Raw genomic sequence first — 21,209 nt, 5'->3', positions numbered from 1 at the left:
CAGGCCCTTGATTGAAAATTAAAATGAGTGAACAGAATAGAAAACATAGATTAAAAACAAATTGCTGCTACTTTTGCAGTAATGAAGTTCTACAAACAAACATCCTTTTGTTTATAATTTATGTAAATCATAGTTTCTTTGGGGCTTTTATTAAGGATAGATAATTTGTGATAAGGTGCATGCTGAATCAAGCCTTTCTTTATATTTTTAAATGAGGTGTAATTTAAATATAGCATATATATGTACAGAGTTTGTTTTTCTACTTTATAATTGTTGAGTTCATTTCTATAAAGGTGTTCATGGTATTCCTTTATCTTCTACCATCTGTAGGATCTGTAGTAATAGCCTCCTTTCCCTTCTTGGTATTATTTGTGAATTGTATTTTCTATCCTGCTTTAGAAATCTAGGAATTTGTCAATTTATTTTTAAAAATACTCAACTTTATGCTTTGTAGCTTTCTCTACTTGTCTATTTTCAATTTTATTTTCTTTTTCTCATTTACTATGATTTTGGTAAGCTCTTCACTTTTAGCTTCATAAAGTAGAGAAGGAAATTATTGGTTTCAAATATTTTAAGCTGTTCTTTCTTCCTAAGCACTGTGTTAGCTGCAGCTCACAAATGCTGGCATGTTAGGGTTTTATTATCATTCAGTTGGAAACATTTTCCGATTTTTCCCCTGTGATTTTTCTTTGACACATGGCTTGCTTTTGACACATGAATTTTCTTCGATTACTTCTTTGATTACTTCTTATCTCTAGTAAATTCTTTTTATCTCAGCATTGACTTTGTCTAAAATCAGTGCAGCCATTGCAATGTTACCATGAGTGGCATCTGTACAGTATACCTTTTTCTATTCTTTCACTTTACCCTATCACCATACTTATATTTAAAGTGAGTGTCCTATAAAGTTTATATAATAGAATGCAGTCAATTGTTTTGCTAATGTCCCCAGAGACCACACCTTCCAGAACTTCTGTCTGTGAATAGTCCCCTCCCACACTGCCTCTGCGCTTGGCCACATCACTTGTGTTGGCCTATGACGCATCAGTAGACATGACAAAAGCCAAGGCACCAGTCCCTGGGAGTTTACCTTCATGGAATGTTGCAGCCATCAGAGAGGAAACCTGGTCTTCTAGCCTCCTTGGGAATGGAAGCCCATATTGAAAGAGTGATTCTCCACCCTCTGGGATGTATTATCTTTCCTAGCCCAGCCAAATCTCCTCACCAGAGAATCCTACAAAAAATGACGCTGCATAAACAAGTCCAGGTGAAACCAGCACAAGATATTATTATTTCAAACTAATAATACGTGTGGTTTTTTCCAATGCAGCAATTGATGAAGGATATATTGGCTCTTGCTTCTTCATCTAGTATGACATTCTCTGCTTTTTAATTGGAATATTTTGTTCACTTTATATCTAATGCAAATATTTACAGGGCTGGGATTGAAACTACATCACTCTATCTTGTCATTTACTTGGTAATGATCACTTTGTTTCTCTTTTCCTATGTTCTTTTGCATTGATTAAGTATTTCCTGGGATTTCATCTAATATCAACTATGGACTTTTAAAAAGCATAAAGTTATATGGAACTATTGTTATCTTCTTCTCCTTTTTCTTCTTCCTTTTCTTTTTACCAATTGCTTTATGGATTATAATATGTAATATTTTGATACCTCTCAGATAAGGGACAACCCTCTAATATTATATACATCTATATAACTCCCTCTCCTCCTTTGTACTATTATTGTCATACATTTTATTTCTATATTTGTAATGAACTCCAGAATATAGTAGTCCCTTCTTATCTTCCAGAGCTTTGCTCTAAGACCAGTAAATGCCTGAAATCTCTGATAGTGCTAAACCATAATATATATGAACCACGCATATATAACTATAGGTATGTTTTTTCCCATGCATACAGATGCAATCTGTCCAGTACATTTATATTCTTTAATCCAAATTTGTTCCTGAATCCATGCAATCAACTTTACTTGCAGTAAGTAGTTGGGGTCACTCATTTCAGGGGATCTCTTGCTGAAGTCTTCATATAGGCTCTATGTTTTCTTGCACAACATGATGTCATCATTTTCTTTTTATGTTTTACACCCCTAAATTTAATGCCTTTTCCATCTTAACTAAGCACTTACGCACAATGACTGTAACATTACAATTTGAGGTATAACAGCCAGACCAGCAAAAATTTCTTATTCTTTCTTCACAATTTCACATGCAGAAGATTTGTTCTTACTATAGATCTTAATAAACTCAGTATACATTTTTTTCTTTACTTATGAACTTTTAACTTTTCACCCAAAGGCAGCTCTTTGTGTCTTCTCTTTCACATATTTCAAATAGCTAGCATCACTATTCTTGCATCTTGGGGGCGTTATTTAAGTAAAATAAGGGTTAGTTGAACACAAGCACTGTGATAACCACTACAGGCAATCTGATAGTTGAAAGAGCTAAGAGACTATTGGGTGGGTAGTATACATAGTGTGGATACACTGGCAACACATGATTCACATCGTTGGCAGGACGAAAGCAGGATAGAGCAAGATTTCATCACATTACTCAGAAAGGCACATGATTTAAGACTCATGAATTACTTCTGGAATTTTCCACTTAATATTTTTCAGACAAGTTGACTGTGGTAACTGAAACCAGGGAAAACAAACCATAGGTAGGGTGGGGGCAGGGATGACTACTATACAGTGTTAGTGTTTCTGTTTTAAACAATAAATTATCCCTTTATCAAATTAAGAAAAGATAAACAATAGCCTTTTAGATTTTCCTAAATATTGATCATATCTTATACTCTCTTCCTCCCTGCCCCTATTTCTTCCTTCTCCTCCTCCTCTCCCTCCCCTCTCTTCTTCCTCCTCCCTCCTCCTCCTCCTCTTCTTCTTTTTCCCTTTTCCTTCTCACACCTAATTTTCACCTAGTGTCAATTTCCTTTGGCCTGAAGAATTCCATTACCCTTTGTTTTTTTTTCTTCTTGTTGTTTTTTATTTTTGTAGTGTAGATTTGCCTGTAAGAATTCTCTTATCAGCAAATGAAAATGCATTTTTTCCCTGAAAATGTTTTAATATTACCTTCAATTAAAGATATTTTAGCTGAACATAGAACTCTAAATTGACTTTTTTCTTTTATCTTTTTAAAGACATTGGTCCTTTGTCTTTGTATATTTTTTATGAAAATAAGTTGTTATTTTCAATATTGTTCCTGTTTGAAAAAGGTCTTTTCCACTTCTCTTCTGGTTGTTTTTAATTTTTTTTCAGAAATTTGATTCTGAAGCACTTAGCTGATGTTTTCTTTGTATCTGTCCTGTTTAGAAGTCATTGAGATTCTTGGATCTAGGTGGGGAGTACCATGTTTGGTGTTCTGATTATACAAGTATCGGAAAACTAGATATCAGCCCAAAAATCATAGGATCTGATACATTCTTTTGCTCTAATGCCCAAATCTTCCCCTTTCCTCTTTCAGTTTGGACAATTTTTATTTACTTGTTTCTAAATTCACAGTCTCTTCCCTCTGTATCCAATCTGCTTTTAAGCCCATCTAATGAATTTTTTTTTACTTCGGGTATTATATTTTTGAGTTCCAGTTTTCACTTAGTTCTTTGAGATTTTCTTATATATCTTTCCCAGTTCTAGTCATCTTTTTCTGTGAATTCTTTAGTATTTGTTGTAATGGTTGCTTTAAAGTCCCTGTATGCTAATGCCAATAACTGAGCCATGTGGTTTGCTTCTATTACTGTGTTTTTCTTTACTATGGGTCACATTTCCTTGCTCCTCCCCACCCTCATAATCATTTAATTTGTGTTTTATACACCGTGCATAAAAAAAGCAGTGGGGGTTTATTTACAATATGAAATTTTTTTGTTTCCTCACTACAGAGTGTAAGCCCTTTATTCTTTGTGAGCTGGGGTGAGGGACTGGTCACTTAAATTCCTCCTTGAGTTAGGCAGAGCTTGGGCTGGGCCGCAGCTCTAATTAGGGAGTGCTCCCTGTTATTAGTCCAACTCTTGGCCTTCTGCCCTCCCTGCTTTTGTGCTCTTTTCAGTATTTAAGTTGGGGTTGGGTGAGGTGCAGCTTCAGATATTTTTTTCCTGACCCTTTCATTCAACTCTGGTAAGAATCTAGAAAACCTAAGTACTTCAAGAACCCATGTGACTAAGAGATTTCTTTCTACTTTCATCAATTCTTTCGCTGTTATTTTCTTTGAAAAATGCCAGAGGTGTGGGTGGGTGGTGAGTCTGTGAGGCTGAGATTTCTTTTCTCATTTCAGAGTCTGACCCATCCTCCAGGCATGCTGATTTTTCTTTATCTCTGTTCATGGTAGACCTACTCTCCCAACTGCCCATACCCACACCAGCCATCCAACCTCAAGTATGGCGGCTTCTGTGGATCTCTGATGAGCCATAACAGGCTTGTTTCCCTCTAATTCAGTTCATCGGTGCTTCCTGTGTCTTGGCCAGCCCCATGGAAACATATGAATTTTATTTTGTCTGGGCCATTCTGGTTGACCATGGAAATGAAGGTTTTTCACATCCCTCCATATCGTAACCAGAAGCAGACGAACCATACAGGCTATTAAATATTTGCACATTTGTTTCAAGGGAGGAAGCAAAACATGAGGGGCTGATCACCAGCATATTAATATAATTCAGTAGGTCTCATCTTTAAAAAAAAAAAATCCTCTTTGACCCCACATATTCCCCTACCATCCCTCTTCATGACATAGTTTCTTAAAATTCAGTTCCTAACTTTCCTGCCTCTCCGGATGAGGCCTCTCATTTAGTGATCTCTGGCTGTTCACACTGAAGGAGCAAGACCAAAAGACATGTGGGAAGCTCCACGGGTAGGATGGGGCATGTCAATGGGTGGATGACTGGCTTTTGCAAACAATCTTTTTTTCGTTGAGGATCTTCAAGGATCAGTGTAGGGACATTTTTTTTTTCTATATGACTTTTATTTTTATAAGGAAGTAGTTTTCACACTCTTTCCTTAGGTGTCAAGTCTGGGATTGGGCAAGAGGAGAGGCTGGAAGTAGTGACATTTGTTATGCAGATGTTTCCATGATCGTGTCTGAGCCTGGTGTCCCTCACCACGAAACAGATATTTCTTGTGCAGTTTTGCCAGGGAATATGCTTCTCCTCCCTGGTGGAGGTGGAGAAGGGGGAATCCTTAGACTGCAAGCAGGAGGTGAGAGGGTTGGTGGCCCTGCAGTTTGACTACCCCGTTGTCACTCTAGTCCTTTGAGCTTTCCAGGCATCTGAGAGGCTTCTCAGTTTATTCCTCTTCTGCAGGGTGACACTTGACGTTTCTCTACGCTGCCCCATCATTTATCACTCTCCTATCTCCTTCTGCCCTCAAACGTAGTGTTTTTATGATTTCAATATTTCTTGGTTCCTTCAGTGATGAGCTTTGTGTTTTTGCTTTTAGTTGTTCATTCCAGAATCCCTGGTTTGGGGCGTGTTTTCCTTTAGAGAAAGGGATGAAAATATCTTTATTCCTCATTTTCATATTCAATGTCTCCGACTCTCCTGCTGACTTTTGTGTCCACAGCACCAAGACTTCTCCTGTCAAGGTTCTCACGCCGCCAACCCAATGGTCCCTTCTCTGGCTCCATTTTATGCTACTTCTGGCCGCATGGCCCATGTGACTCCTCCATCCCCTAAAACTGCTTTCTTCTCTTGATTTGCACGGCACCAGGCTCTTTCTTACCTCACCAGTTCTTTCTCAGATTTCTATGTAGGCTTTTCCTTCTCTTCTAGAATTTTAAAGTTTGGAATGTTCTAGAACCCAGCAACCTACCCACCCCCATTCTCACACCTACATTATTGTGCAAGGTAATCATTTTCCCCCTGGCTTCAATACCAAAGTCTATTCAAAGTGGCACCGACTTCTGTGGAAGATTCGTGTGACTGAATTCCAGTTTCATCACTTCTGAACTATGTCAGCTAAACCTCCCGGAACTTGAGTTTTCTCAAATGTTCAACAGAAGTATAGAACTCTGGGATCTATCAAGTCTCAGAGTACTACATCTAATATTAGGTGGGGACCAAAGAGAGTGAGCAGAAACAGAATCTGGGCATCTGCTGGAAACTGGAAAGGCCACACTGAGCAGATAGGAGTAGCCCATGATGAAGAACCTAAGTTCACCAAAAGGAGCCCATCCAGGAATTTCCAAAGGTTGCAGCCTAAGCTAACTAAAAGGACAGGAGGGATAGTTTACTCACAGGGTGACACATTTGTTCAAACTCCTCTCTTTATTCAGCTCTGTTATGTGCAATGGTTTCACCACGTGGTTTCTTGTGGTTCCATTTGACTTTTGAAACACACCATGTAAGATCTTCCCTATCCCTGACTCTTTTCCTCAGCTCAGCCACAGTTTGCAAGCGATGAGAGTTATGGAGAGTGAGCTCTGTTTTCAGGATGGCACAAATGTGTAGTTTTCTCTTATGAGAACCTTCAGTTCTATGCTCCTGTGAGTTCAAGAGAGACTGGGTCTCTCTCCTGGTGCTGGTGGGCATCTAAAAGGATCAGCATGACGGACTGGAGTTCAGTGCCAATGACCACAGTGAGGGTTGGAGGGGCACAGGAGAGTGGCAGTCTGCCAAGTCCTGCCCAGCAGAGACTGGTGGACCCAGCATCAGCTTCTGGGATGGAAGCAAGAGTCTTCTGTTGTGGCCAGACCACACATCTGTTGAGTGTAAGCTAGCACAGACTGTCGTTCTCTACCAAAGAGAGTGTTTTTCTATCACCTTTACAGCAACACTGAACTGCAAAGGTGTGGGAGTGGAAAGGAACATACTAGATCCATATCAGATAACCCCATCCATAAGTCACATGTGGACATTATCTGTTTGTAAAGAAGAGATATTGAGAGGAAGTGGGGCAACAAGAATTCTTACAAATCACTCTGGGAGTGAAAACTGGTGCACCCCCTTTGGAGATCAATGAAGTAATACCTAGTGAAGTTATGTATTCACATACCCTTAGACCTCACCTAGCAATTCCCTAGATATAGAACATAAAGAAATTCTTGCTTCTGCTCACTTCCACCCCTCAACAGGACACAAGTACAAGAAGGTCCTCTGCAGCATTGTTTATAATAGCAGAAAGCAGGAAACAAACTAATTGTCCACAAATAGGAGAACATAGAAGGTACAAGATGGTACACCCCCACAATAGAATCTAATTCATTAGAAAAGTATACGATAGTTCAAATAAGCCAAGCACACAGATCTACATGGAAAAGGTCTCAAAAACATGAAGTTAAGTGTGAAAACTAAGTTCAAGAAAAATACATACATTATGAGCATATTCTTTAATATGAAAAAATATTTATGGGTATATAAAAGTATACATCTATTAAAATGAAAGACCCCAAATTCAAGATAGTGATTATCTTTGCTGAAAAGAGAGGAGGGAACATGTACGTAGGGGGTCTTACCTGTATTGCATTACTTCACAAGCGTGGTGGTGGGTAAAGGGGCTTCATTAACTTTTTTCCCATACTTTTGTTACACCTCAAATATTTAATAATTTTAAGATACTTGTTGAGGTGAGAACAGGGTGGAATATGGAGTTTGTGAGGAGTCATTCAGGGTATCTCTAAGGCAGCACTAAGACCAAGCCTCAGAGGCCACTCCATTGGCTGCTAGGTGAGAAGAGTCAGGTGATGTGGGAGTGTCACTGTCTGATGTTGTTTTTGTTTAAAACAAAAAGTTTCCTAGTTTGGACTGCCACCTTTGGATATGAGAATGCCACCATGCTTTGGTTCTATTGACAACTTTGAAATTTGTCTTTCTCCTTTAAACCAGATAACAGAAATGTTTCTGGATGCTACTCTGTCAGCTTTCTCTCTCTCTCTTTCCTTCCTTCCTTCCTTCCTTCCTTCCTTCCTTCCTTCCTTCCTTCTTTCTTTCTTTCTTTCTTTCTTTCTTTCTTTCTTTCTTTCTTTCTTTTTCTTTATTTGTCTGTATTTGCCACATGAGGGATAGCAGGTGGATCAATCAGCTGGGCACTTCCATACATTTATTTGCAAAAGCCACACACCACCACCGTTTAGTGGGCATTATTATTTTCACTAAACTATGAGAAAACAGATCCAGAGAAATGCAGTGACATGCACAGAGTGTGGAGCCCAGACTGGAACCCTGACCGGATCCTGGTGCAAAGTCCGTATTCTGGCTATTTCATCTGCAGCGTGCAAACTTGGTATGTAACATTTTTTTTTCCCCCTAGAGTTTGTAACAGTGTGCTTTACCCAAAGACATGAAGGACACATTTTTTTTTTCTGGAGCATAAATCATACTTCAAAATTGAGAAAGAACTCAATGTAAGTTTTATATAATATAAAATATTGGCATATTATGCAACTGAATATAAATACATATGAATTTTTGAGATAAAGAACTCTGAAGAAATTCCTTCCTTTCAAGACTATATCACATGATACCCTGGAGCCCCAAGGGGGGATTTGTTCTTTCTTCTACCAACCGAAAGACTCCAGAGGAAGAGTTTGAGAAACACCAGATCACACCCTCACAAGTCAGTGTGTTCCAGATCCATTCAGCTACCCCAGGTGGGTTCTTGTTATTGTTGTCATGATTCAACCTGGAGAGCTCTCGGACAAAATGTCTTCTGAAGACAATGTATTTTCTTGACTATTAGACAGTAATTTTTATCTGGCCTCATGCTCAAGCAGAACTTTCTACCACTATCTTTTTACAGGGGCAGACAAAGTAAATGTTAAAAACTTCAGAGAAGGGCATGAACCAGGGAGGGCAGGGTCTCGTTTTTGAAAAACTGTTGAAGATGCTGTGATAACTCGAGATGGGGTTTGTCTAAGTACTTATCAAAATTCCTAACAACCACTATACTAGTAACAACTGCTCATTGAGCACTTACTGTATGTCTGCATTGATAATTCTTCCAAAAACTTTGTGGGTAGGGACAATCTATCATGATATTCATTTTTATAGATTAAAAAAAAATGGAGAGCACAGAGAGGTAAGAAATTTGTTCATGGTCTTAGACCACATGTTATTACCTTTCAATAACCCGAACAAGAGAATAAATAAATCCCCCACTACTTTGCCATTTCTCTGAATTTTGCCATGAAGCCCTCTCACCACTGAATGCCTACTACCTCAACATGGAATGAATCCAAGTTCTTTCAAGCACTAAATATCTGATGACTCTTCTCTCTCGTTGTTTTTAAATTTAGAAAAGGCTTTGGGAACTCTGTCTCTTGGTAATGGCAACCTGTAATCATTCTGCTCCAGGAACCAAGTGATGCGTCCAGAATATGTCATTTTCCCCTGTGACACTAATGTCAAAACCACACTCTCAACCAAACCAAAGGATGACTGAGAGGGAGAGAGAAGTGTGGTCTCTCGGTTTCCACTCAGCAGCTGGAGCCAAGCATTCTTGGCTTGCGCTCTGCCTCCTTAAGCAATAAGCAGGATCCTGCACCTCTTCACCCATCTGTGAAATGCTGATGCCACCTCTTTTTACCTCAATGCGAGGAACATTTCCAAGCGCCAGCTTTCAAGACCATGAAGATGAAATGTGTGGCAGGCCTGGGCTTTCAGGGAACCGTTTCCCTGAAGAAGTCAAAAAGCGTCTGGGTAGTCAATTGTGTGTTCTTGGATTTGTTTTTTTAAACAAGTTTAAAATTGTACATAATAGTAAAATTGTGGGAAATCATATCACATAGTGAGTAAGCAATCCACATGGCCCCTGGGGAGGAACACTTCCTGGATCAAACCCAGGCCCCTACACTTGTACAGCAGAGTGGCCTTGAGGCTTCTGTCTCACGATCCCCAACTCTAATACAAAAAAATAAATGGAGAGATTCTCATAATAATCTTGTTAGGTGGGTACAATTATTTTTCATTATTATAGATGAGGAAAATATTCCAGATTATTGGTACATAGTAAGCCCTTAATAAAAGATTATATATGGCTACACACCTATGCATATGTATGTGCACATGCATATACCTATATATAAAAGCAATGTGTACCAGGTAGCTATGGTAAATGATGGAAAATCACTGGGTTTAATGTTTTAAATTTTGTGAATAAAGCAAAATCCTGGGCTGTCTCTGAGAATATGAATGAATTGGGGCAAATAGTTCAATCTCTTCGGGAATCATTTTTCTCAGCGGTAAAGTGAGGTCAGTGGGTGGGCTGGGTAAAATAAAGTAATTCTTTGGCACATGGTTGTTTTGTTATGCTTTGTTTTTTAATCTTGCAAAGTTTGGAAGAAATACATTTCCAGTCAAAGATAGTGATCTTGGTCTATCCATTTTAACTCTCACTTCTCTTTCCAAATTGTGTAGATAAAAAAAAAAAATCTAGGGCAATCAAGAAAATGTTTTTTTTTTTTTTTTCACTGTTGGCAGATAGGCAGGGGTGTCACAGTCACTGCACAAACAGAGCTGCTGAGATCAGAGTGAGGGAAAGACACCCTACCCTGGAATTCCAGGTCATGAGAAGGGAGGGGGGAGTTCTCCAGAGGGATCCAATGCCTGTATCTGACCATCTTCGTCTGGGTTCCATTTCTTTACTTTGGAAAAACTGCTGGGTCTCTAAGAAAAAATTACACTACCTCTAAATTTACCCATTTTTTTTTCGCCTGAGATCATAACATTTTCAATCATGAACTTGCATAGAATCTAACATAAGCCACCCTAAGTCCTGGTACTGAAAAGCCCCAATGGTTCCTTTCTTTGGGAAAAGTCTCAGAAACTCTGCAGAAAGACTCAATTTAGGAATTTGAGAAAAAATTTCTTTGAAATAAACTCATGTGAGAAACAGAGGGATACAAACGAATTCTAATTCATATTTATGATGGAGACATTCCATTTCTAAAACAAGAGCAAGGTCACACACACAGGGAAAAACTAAGGAGGAAGAAAGTATTTGTAGAGGTGAAGGATATTTATCAGTTGAAAATGCAAAGTGATGAAAAGTCAAGTACTATAAGAACGAAGGAAAAAAAGAAAAGAAACAATTCAAATTAATAAATTAGAGAACCAGGAAGAATTCTATACCCTGAACTTAGAGGAAAAATGATCGATTAAAAATTAGAATATAAAAGAGATCTTGGTTAGATTAAAAATTCAATGAAAAGACAGAAGAACAGTAATGATAAATAACAGAAGAAAAATGTTGTAAGCTGAAGAAATTTAGGCATCTGGATAGAATGGCTTACGTACTATACAAAGTGCTATGTAAAATTAAAAGAAGGTCTTGTTCTTAGATGTATTCTGTAGACACTTTTTTAAAGATATCCAAGACAAAGAAAAAAAGTTCTACAAGCATCAAGAGGAGAAATAAAGCTACAGATGAAGAATGATATTAAATTGGCACCTCTCATTTCTCTGCCACATGCAGAGCTGATAATGGGTCTTTACCTTTAGGAAACATAGACAATGATCATCAAGATATGAGAATTTTATATATAATTAAAATATTTACCTGTAGGTGAAAAACCAGAAATTTTCAGACAAATAGGGACACAGACACCTCAATATTCATGTACTTTCAGAAAAGTCTAACCTAAAAAAAGACTCAGCAAAGTGAAAAATTTAAAGACAATAATAAAAACTTCAAGCACTGGAAAGGAAGAAAGTGTGTATGTATGGTTCATATATATTGAATGAAATCAATAAATCTTACAAGTTTAAATAATTTTTGATATGCTTGCAAAATATAATGCAAATATTTCTTTAAAAATCAGCAAGGACAATCTAAGAATATTATTTAATTTTGCTATTATAAAGGCAAAAAAACCATTATTAGAATGAAAATGAAATTATACATTTCAAGTCACTGGAAAATTAGACAAAATAGCAAAGAAGGGTTGAAAATGAATACATCAATGCATATAAAAAATATAAACAAAATTTAAATTTAATAAAAGGTGACAAAAGATTATTTTATATTCTTTAAAAGTATACTCTATCCAGGCATGGTGGCACATGCCTATAATCTCAGCAGTGGCTCAGGAGGCTGAGGCAAGAGGATCAAAGCCAGCCTCAGCAAAAAGTGAGGTGCTAAGCAACTCAGTGATACCCTGTCTCTAAATAAAATACAAAATAGGGCTAGGGATGTGGCCTCAGTGGTCGAGTGACCCTGAGTTCAATCCCCAGTACAAAAAAAAAAAAAAAAAAGTACACTCCCTAATAAAAATGAGCTAAATAATATGGTGTAAATAATAAAGCATTATGTTGGAAATTCAAATTAAATAGTCATGGTAGAAAACTTTAAAATGTCTACCTTCACAGATCACATAAATAAAAATATAAAATATCTGAAAATTTAATATATTTCTTATATGAAACTTTCTACTCATCAGGGCATAAATATTTATTATTTCTAACATCTCTGGATGACAGATAAAATTTGGTCATTTAATAATTTATCAATAAAAACTAATAAATAAAAAAACCTAAAATGACCCAAACCATATTCTCTGAAGAAATTCAATGATTCTAGAAATTGAGAAAAGAATAAACAAAAATTACATGGAAATGGTGAAACACCTTCCTAAATCATTCTAAATCAAGGATAATATTCTGAATGCAAACTATTTAGAAATTAACAACAATGAGAACAGGACATTTCAGGACAGGTGAGATTCAACAACCACGTTCAGATCTAACGTATAATTTGTAATCATATATAGCTTTGATTATTAATAAAGAAGAAAATATAATGAACAAAATCCCATCTCAAAAATATAAGAAAAGAAAAACTAAGAAGCACAAGGAAGGAATTATTAATAGCAGAAGAATAAAATAATAAATCATAGAATTTCTAAAAGTACACAAAACAGAAACAAAGAATAAATTTTAGAAACAAATCATTAGGTAATTAGGATAAGTATCCAAATTCATGAAATGTTTTATTAAAACAGTGGAACAAGAAACATTTATATACCTATAAAACCAATCATTTCCCCCAGTATTTTTTAAACTTTTTCTGGGATGGTGTTGTCACCAGCTGCTTCTGATACAAACCACATTCTCTCTCCATAGAAACCCAGTGACATGATTATTTCAGTAAATCGCTGTATAGAATTTAATAGAAGCCCATGGACCACACAATGTGAGTTCACTGCTCTAGTGAACAATCCAGAAAATAAAGCAGAAAAATATTCCATTCACAATGGAAGCAAAACTTTAAAATGCCTGGGAATAAAGTTAACAACCATTATATGAAATTGACCTTCAGAACAAAACAAGACTGAGGGGCACAAAAGAAAAAGGGGTATGTCCTGAAGTAAGAGAATAAGCAGGTATAATAAAAGTGCAGAGTCATTGTGGCTGAGATTAATCTGTACTTTTCATACAATTCAAACAAAAATCCCAAGGACATTTTGGAACATAAAAAAGTATTTAAAATGCACATGGTTGGAAAAATCCACTAAAGACCAAGGAGATTTTTGCCCAATATTAGAATTGAGAAGAAACTGGCCCTCCAGATGTTAAAACTAATCAAAACAATGTGATCTGAGTAGAGAAACAGAAAAAGAACAGAATAACAATAGAATAGAAAACCTACCAATGGACCTAAATCTATCAAAGAGTTTAATTTTTTTAGTAAAATAAATGGTAAAAACTATTCCACAATGGTGTTGGAAAAACTGGCAAATCACTTGGGGGTAAAAGTTGGATGTTGGCCTTGTACCTTATATAATAAATAAATTCTTAAAAAAGTAATGATTTAAATGAAAACAAATTAAGAATACCTAAAAAGATATTCCTAAAAAGAACAAATGCAACACAATCTCAATTATGATTAAAACTTATAAAGTTTCTGAATAATATAGAGAAAACTGAATTCAGATATGCATGAAAAGACTATATCATAACCAAGTATAGACAGAAATATAAGAATAATCCAATATTTTAAAATATTTTTAATGAATTTCACTGTTCTAGTAGATAAAAGAAAAAATTACAACCATGTTAATACGACAAAGTACACATGGTTTCGTTTTTTTGCCCATAGTTTTTATTGATACATTATAATTATACATAATGGTGAGACTTGTGGTTACATATTTGTACATGCTCATGCTATAACAATGTAATTTGATCACTATCATTCCTCAGTATTACCTCTTATTCCTGATTTCTTTTAAATAGATTATTGGACTTCCTGGATATGTTCTCATTTCCAAATGATTAAACATTTAGAGTATTTCGGTTAATGTCAAATATAAGACTATTCTTGGAGTTTTCAGGGAATCATCTGAAGACGCTAACACTATACTCGTTTATTCTACTAATGCATAAATTATCATTATCTACTCTTATGCTAATGAAATGACCTACACATTTTGTTACCATTTGTCAATTGTTTAAACTGAGGAAGCTAAAAAATCTTGCAAGAGCGGCATGATATGAATCAAAGTGCATGAACTGGACCCATTTGGAACCCAGAAATCAGGATACGAGTTCTGCCATTTACTAGTTCTTTAGCCTCAGCAAGTTATCTAAATTCATTGAACCTCAATGTGCAATGAATACAGTGTGCTTGTTACTTGCCTTATGTCTCTGACTGACTACCAAAAAAACGATTGGTCAAAATAAAAAAACAACCATGGAAAGACTTCAAAAAGTTCATTAAAACCTGGAGAAATGAAGGTGAGTTCCACAGTGTTTTCCTCTTTTGTCTTATGGTGTTAACCGGAAGGTGGGTCTTAGTCACATGGCAGTGGCTTGAGATGTTGCCTTTTTAGGCAAGGAAAATCCCCAAATTTCTGGGAACCCCTGGAAAAGGCCCCTTATGGAGAAAATCTCCATTTTTCTCTTTTTTATTCCTGTCTCTCCCAAGGAAGCCTCCGTGGAGAACTATATGTTCAGTGTAGGTAGCCAAGACTCCAACAGAAACCAGGTCTTTCTTGCTAGAGGATTTGGAAAAGAAGTTCCCATGGGCCAATGAATGTGCGGAGGGATCCTAGAGAGGGTGAGTTGACAGGGATCCCCCAATTCAAAGCTATTTTAGTCCCAGGCTCTTGCCCCCCACAGCACATGAACAGTTTTAGACTCTGGACAGATCCAAGAGTTCAGTAGAGTCTTTGAAAATTGAGCTGAAAACATTGAAACCAGCAGCCACCGAAGAGATAGAATTTGTGGTCTGAACCTAACCAGTCTGATTGCATACGTCAGAAAAAAAAATTAACATTTTTCCAGAGGATTTGAACAGGATCCCAAATCTAAACAACATGAAATTCAAAAATTTCGGGTTATACTCTAAAATTATACTCAACATACAAAACACCTAGAAAATATGATCAACTCTCAAGAGAAAAGAATTTTTTAAAAGAGAAAAGATAATTTGATGGAATTATAACACAGACTTTAAAACTGTATTCCATGAGATCACAGTACACACACTTGAAATAAACAGAAAGATTGAAAATTTCTAGCCGAGAAATAAAATCTTCAAAAAGAACCAAATGTAAATTTTGGAACTGAAAAAACAAAATATCTGTAACAAAAAAAATTAAGTTGGTGGGCTCAATAGCTGAAGGAACATGGCAGAGGAAAGAGTGAACTTGAAGACTGGTCATCAGAAGTTACCCAATTTGATGAACAGAAAAAAAAAACAGAAGAAATGAACAGAATTTCAGGAGCATGTGGAACCAAATCTAAAGGTCTAACATTTTTTGAGTCATTGAGGATCCAGGAAGAGGGGAAAAAATGATTGATATAGAAGAAATACTTGAAAAGTAATGGCTGCAAACTTCCCAAATTGGAGGAAAAATACAAGTTTATAGATCCAAGAAGCTCAGCAAGCCAAAACTGGATAAACTCAAAGTCATGCCATGACACATCCTAATCAAATTGCTGAGAACTAAAGATAAAGAAGAAATCTTAAAAGCAGAGAAAAACTATATTTTATATAAAACTATGATTCGAATGACCAACAGTCATTATCAGAAATTATAAGAAATGAAACATAAAGTGCTTAGGCAGATATCACAAATGGTATCATTATTTTAATTATAGTTTGTTTACTACATTTTAACACACTACATTCATTTTCAATCTATTCAACTTTCCCATAGTTTTCCACTATGCATGTATTTTTTAATAACTTTATTTTATTTGTTGTTATTATTTTTTTAACGTGGTGCTGGGGATCAAACCCAGTGCCTCACACATGCTAGGCAAGTGCTCTGCCACTGAGCCACAATCCTGCCCCCACTATGCATATTTGATCCCTAGAATTGTATGCAAATACATACATCTTGGATATTATTTCTTTTAATTTATCCCAGATCTTTTACTCTTGTTGAAATGAGTCTTAGCTAATTCACGTATTATATTTAAACAAGTTTTTAAAAGAATCTCTTAAGTTTCTTCAAAGATTACACAGATTAAATGAATCTTTTATTGTCTTATGGAGACACAGTGAAGATCAAATGAAATATACAGAAAAATGTACAGATTTCAGTGCCCAACTAAGACACTGTGAGTCATGTAAATCACAGACAGTAATAGCCTGTAAAGCCTCATTCTTTTGGACAGTCTCCTAAGAAGGCATTTTAGAGAGCTCTCTTGCCCACACCTCTAGGTTGATAAGGTTGGATGAGCGCCAGTGAACCTCCCTGGGTTCTGCCTGCTGAGCCACGGTCAAACCAAGCAGTGGCCATGTGAAACTCAGTCTTTAACAAGGAATCCCTGGCTGTTGTTGGGTGTGCATTTGGCCTGTATTAAATACTGTTTCTAGCAAAGTACAGATTCTAAACTCTGCATCTCTTTGGCACAGGAAACATGCAGTTGTGACATTAAGGTAAAAAAAAATTTCAGAGGATGACAAATTTCAACAAACACAACAAGCCAAAATGGATCAGAAAGCCCAGGCATTCTGATAGTGTTTATAAATCCCTAACCCCCCTGTGATGATTCTCAGGTTCCCAGAGGCTGTAAGCAGGAGCATACAAATGATCCAGGAGCTTGCTCTCTCTTTGCCAAAGGCGTATACATGGAACAGCAGTCAGCCTGAAGCTACACTTCGATGCCCCGGGTTGGAGCCGAGTGTGAAGAACAAATGAGATCTAATATGGGTTTTGACCTGATAAATATGGATATCCCCTTGCAAGGAAGGTCAGCCCCCATTGGCAAGTATTAGCTTTAGAATTACCAATTATCCAAGTAGGAGAGGAGTGGGCAACTAAAGCAGTGACAGCTGATTTAAAGAGCCATTCGTAGTTCTCTGTACCAAGTGAGTGTACTCAAACACAAATGCTCCACCTTGAGACAAGCAGAGGCTACTGGCAGGATCAACCAGGTCTTTCCTGTGTTTAGTTCCCCATCTCTGAATCAAAGACATCCCTGCATACCTTTATGACTAAAGGTATCATAGAAACACCGAGTAAGACTTGGGAGTCTTTCAGATGGCTAAAGACATTCAGCTTTTCAAAATCCTTGGCCAATACTAAAGGAAAGCCATGCATTTTTGATTCGCTGTTTAACAGAAGGTTGCAGGATAAATCAGAAAGAATGTGGAGCCTTTTAAAAACAGGGTTTCTGCGTATTGCAATAGCATGCATGCATATAAGAAGGAACAGAATTTGAAAACGTCTAGATGGAAAACAAAGGCATGGAGAAAAGTGGGAACTAGCTTAGATCTGCTGATCTGAGCCAAAAATCTGACTCCACCCTGTAAACTCTGTCCTCATTTCTGTAAGAATGTGGTAGCAGAAAGTTTTCCTGCTCTCCCTCTACTTTCTGCCATGGTTTGGAAATGGTTTGAGTGTGTCCTGCTGAAGCTTGGTCCTCAGCAGGGCAATGTGGGGAGGAGGGTCTAGTGGAAGGTTATTAGGTCAATGGGGGTGCCCCCCCTTGGAAGAGATTAAAGAGGCTCTTGCAGGACCTAGGTTGGCTCCTGCATGAGTAAGTCATTATACAAGAGTCAGCTTGGCCCCCAACTGTCTCTGGCTTCCCATCTCATCTTGTGATCTCGCCTTCTTGATTATACTCCCACTATGATGCCATCAATCATGTTAGATGTAGACAGAAGGCCCTCCCCAGGGCTGAGCAGATACTGGTGCCACGTTCTTGAATCTCCAGAAATGTGAATGAAAGAAACAACTTTTCTCTATAAGTACCCAGCCTCAGGTATTCTTATTTATTTATTTATTTATTCACTGTTGATGGACCTTTATTTTAGTCATTTGTTTATATGTGGTGCTGAAAATCAAACTCAGTGCCTCACACATGCTAGGCAAGTGCTCTACCACTAAGCCACAACCCCAGCCCCAGGTATTTTGTTAATAGCAACAAAACATGAACTGAAACACTTGCCCTTCTTCCTTTCCTTTTTCCTATTTGTACACATAAAAATCTTCCAATAATCCCACAAGTGTCCCCAACAGTGCCTCCTCATATGGATTTTATCACTTTTTAAAACTTGTGTAGTGTCATTAGTGTAATAAAGTTATTCTCTCTCCTCTCCAATATACCATCCTAACTATCAAAAAATGACTTGTCCTTGCTATTGTTAGTCTTCATCTTTAAGTAAAATGTGGTTAAATCCAAGAGTATTTTTTTTAAGCTGGGTCTAACTACTCCTTTTATGTGAACATTTTTTTTCCTTACCCGATTCAAATTTTCTTTTATTTTTTTAGTATCATAAACCCTCCCTTTCCATTCTCTTCCTTGGAAATTACCTATGATAATATTTCAAGCTCTTGCTTCTCTTATGGTACACTCATCATATCTCTGAAACCCTAATCCAAAAAACAAATTAAAGGAAGTATAGCCTCCCAAGAATTGCTCCAAGTTAGCAAACTGAATTACCAAACGTAATATTTATCTTAATATGATTTAGTCACTGATAAAATTTCAACATTAAAAAATTCTGTCAAAAACCACAAGAGAGTAAAATAGCAGAAGGATCCAGATACAAAGTTCAAGGCTTCAGTTAAAATGAGAGAGAGTGAGCCGTTAGATTAAAATGATCAACAGGCTAAGGCACCAGAGTACAAATCCTAGTGCTACTTAGGAACATGGGGTTTCTAAAGACAGAGCTGAGAAGGATTCTTACCTGTCCTCTGTTAGTTTCATTAAGGTTGTTCCTCGAGTAGAGAAGACAATGAAAGACATTCTTAGCTGGGGGCTGGAAAGGGAAAGAAATTCCATTAAGGCAGAGAGAAAAAAACCATAGCACACCCTTCCTTCCCATCAAGGTTTCTGACCAGTTCTTCTCTTTGAATCATGGCTGCCAGAGCTGAGGACCTACAAGCATTTAACCAGCACTCATCTTGAAGCTGTGAACAAACCAAGGAGGTGGTGACCTGCTGTGTATTTCTGGAAGCCACTTCTGATTGGACACTATTGCTCAGTGAATGGATTACAAGAAAGAAAGACAAAGTCCATTACTACCCTGGGCTGTCTGAAGCATGGCCCTGGGAGACTGGTCTGCAAAGTGTGGACAGGTTCAGAAATTCTGGCAGACAAAGTCTGACCGTGTCCCCACAGTAGCCTGGTGGATCCTGTAATGAAGAGACTGTCTCAGATTGTAGCTGTTTTTTTTTTTTTTTTTTTTAATTTTTTAATTTTTTTTTTATTTTTTATTGTTGGTCGTTCAAAACATTACATAGTTCTTAATACATCATATTTCACAGTTTGATTCAAGTGGGTTATGAACTTCCAATTTTACCCCGTATACAGATTGCTGTATCAAACAGATGGTGTCATCAAACAGCTACAATCTTCAATCAATGGAAGATTGTAGCTGTTTGATGACACCATCTGTTAACCTCATACCGTGACCTTCCTTTGATCTAAAAGTGACATCATCACCAACTTTTAATTTCTCTTTAGTCTCCCAAGGAGGTTATCTCATAAGGAGAGAATGAATTGACTGGCTGCAGACTCTCTCTTCCACTTGGTATGTCTCATTCTCTCGTTCTTTTTTTTCTTTTTGGTACTGGGGATTGAACCTAGGGTCACTTCAACACTGAGCTACATCTCCCATCCTTTTTATTTTTAATTTTTCCCACATTTTTAGTTGGTTGCATTATAGCTATACATAGTGACGGGATTTGTTGTTACATATTAATACATGCACACAATACAAAAATAACAACATAATTTGGTCAATATCACCTCCCAGCACTTCCCACCTCCCACCCCTCGGACCCTTTCCTTCACTGATCTCCTTTTGATTTTCATGAGATCTGCCACTATCTTTCTTTCCTTTTTCCTCTTTAGCTTCCACATATGAGAGAAAATATATGACCTTTAATCTTCTGGGTGTGGGTTATTTCACTTAACATAATGGTCTCTAGTTCTATCCATTTTCTTGCAAATGACATAATTTCATTTTTCCTTGTGGCTGAATAAAACTTCACTGTGAAATGCTACATTTTCTTTATCAATTCATCTGTTGATGGACACCTAGCCCAGTCCATTTTATTTTGATTTTTTGGGGGGTTACAGGGATTGAACTCAGGGGCATTCGACCACTGAGCCACATCTCCAGCCATATTTTGTATTTTATTTAGAGACAGGTTTTCACTAAGTTGCTTAAGGCTTCACTGAGTTGCTGAGGCTGGCCTCGAACCTGTGATCCTCCTGCCTCAGTCTCCCATAGGTGTCATTCTTAATGAACAAATCGACATTGTTTTTATATGGCAATGTTCAGGAGCATTGTCAACGTAAAATTCACACTTTGGGAGACAGAACAACTCTCAGCTGAAGACCAAACATACTTCCCACTCTGCAAGAATTCCAGACTGTAGAGGGTTTGGCAAAGCAATTCCATCCTGTGGACTCCCTCTGGGTGACCAAATAGTTCATCCAGAAGAACATCAAACTATGTCTTCACTAGACAATTGCCTCCCACACCTGATCTGGTGCTAAGAGTTTCCACTTTCCAAAACATTTCTCAAGCCTGTGGTTTTCCCTTTTCTTAGCTTAGGACCTTGGCCTCAATCACCTGACCACTGCAGTTCCTTCATAGCCCATGTCCTTGCTTAGCATCATTCATTGTTCTGATTAATACTTCACACTTCTCTCCCAATTATTTTCCAGATCTTGTCACCTATCTACTATAAAACTCTAATGGTTCCTACTGTTTCCAGGATCGAGTCTACATTATTTCTACATATCTGACACATCGCTAGAAACCCTTAGCATGGTGTTTAGTTCTTGGTAGGAGCC

The 21,209-nt window shown here is 37.2% G+C and overlaps 1 protein-coding gene across 1 annotated transcript in view; it reads right to left on the bottom strand.

Annotated features, from left to right (window-relative positions):
* Antxr1 (ANTXR cell adhesion molecule 1) overlaps positions 1-21,209 on the bottom strand; it is a 226,441-nt gene that overhangs the window by 174,586 nt on the left and 30,646 nt on the right. The window contains exon 3 of the mRNA XM_026387240.2: positions 19,090-19,161. Within this exon, the coding sequence (XP_026243025.1) occupies positions 19,090-19,161 (72 nt within the window). The remainder of the gene's footprint in view (positions 1-19,089; positions 19,162-21,209) is intronic.

This window comes from Urocitellus parryii, chromosome 12, assembly GCF_045843805.1.
Source record: "Urocitellus parryii isolate mUroPar1 chromosome 12, mUroPar1.hap1, whole genome shotgun sequence".
Lineage (NCBI taxonomy): Eukaryota > Metazoa > Chordata > Mammalia > Rodentia > Sciuridae > Urocitellus > Urocitellus parryii.
This window is presented reverse-complemented; position numbering and strand designations above follow the sequence as displayed.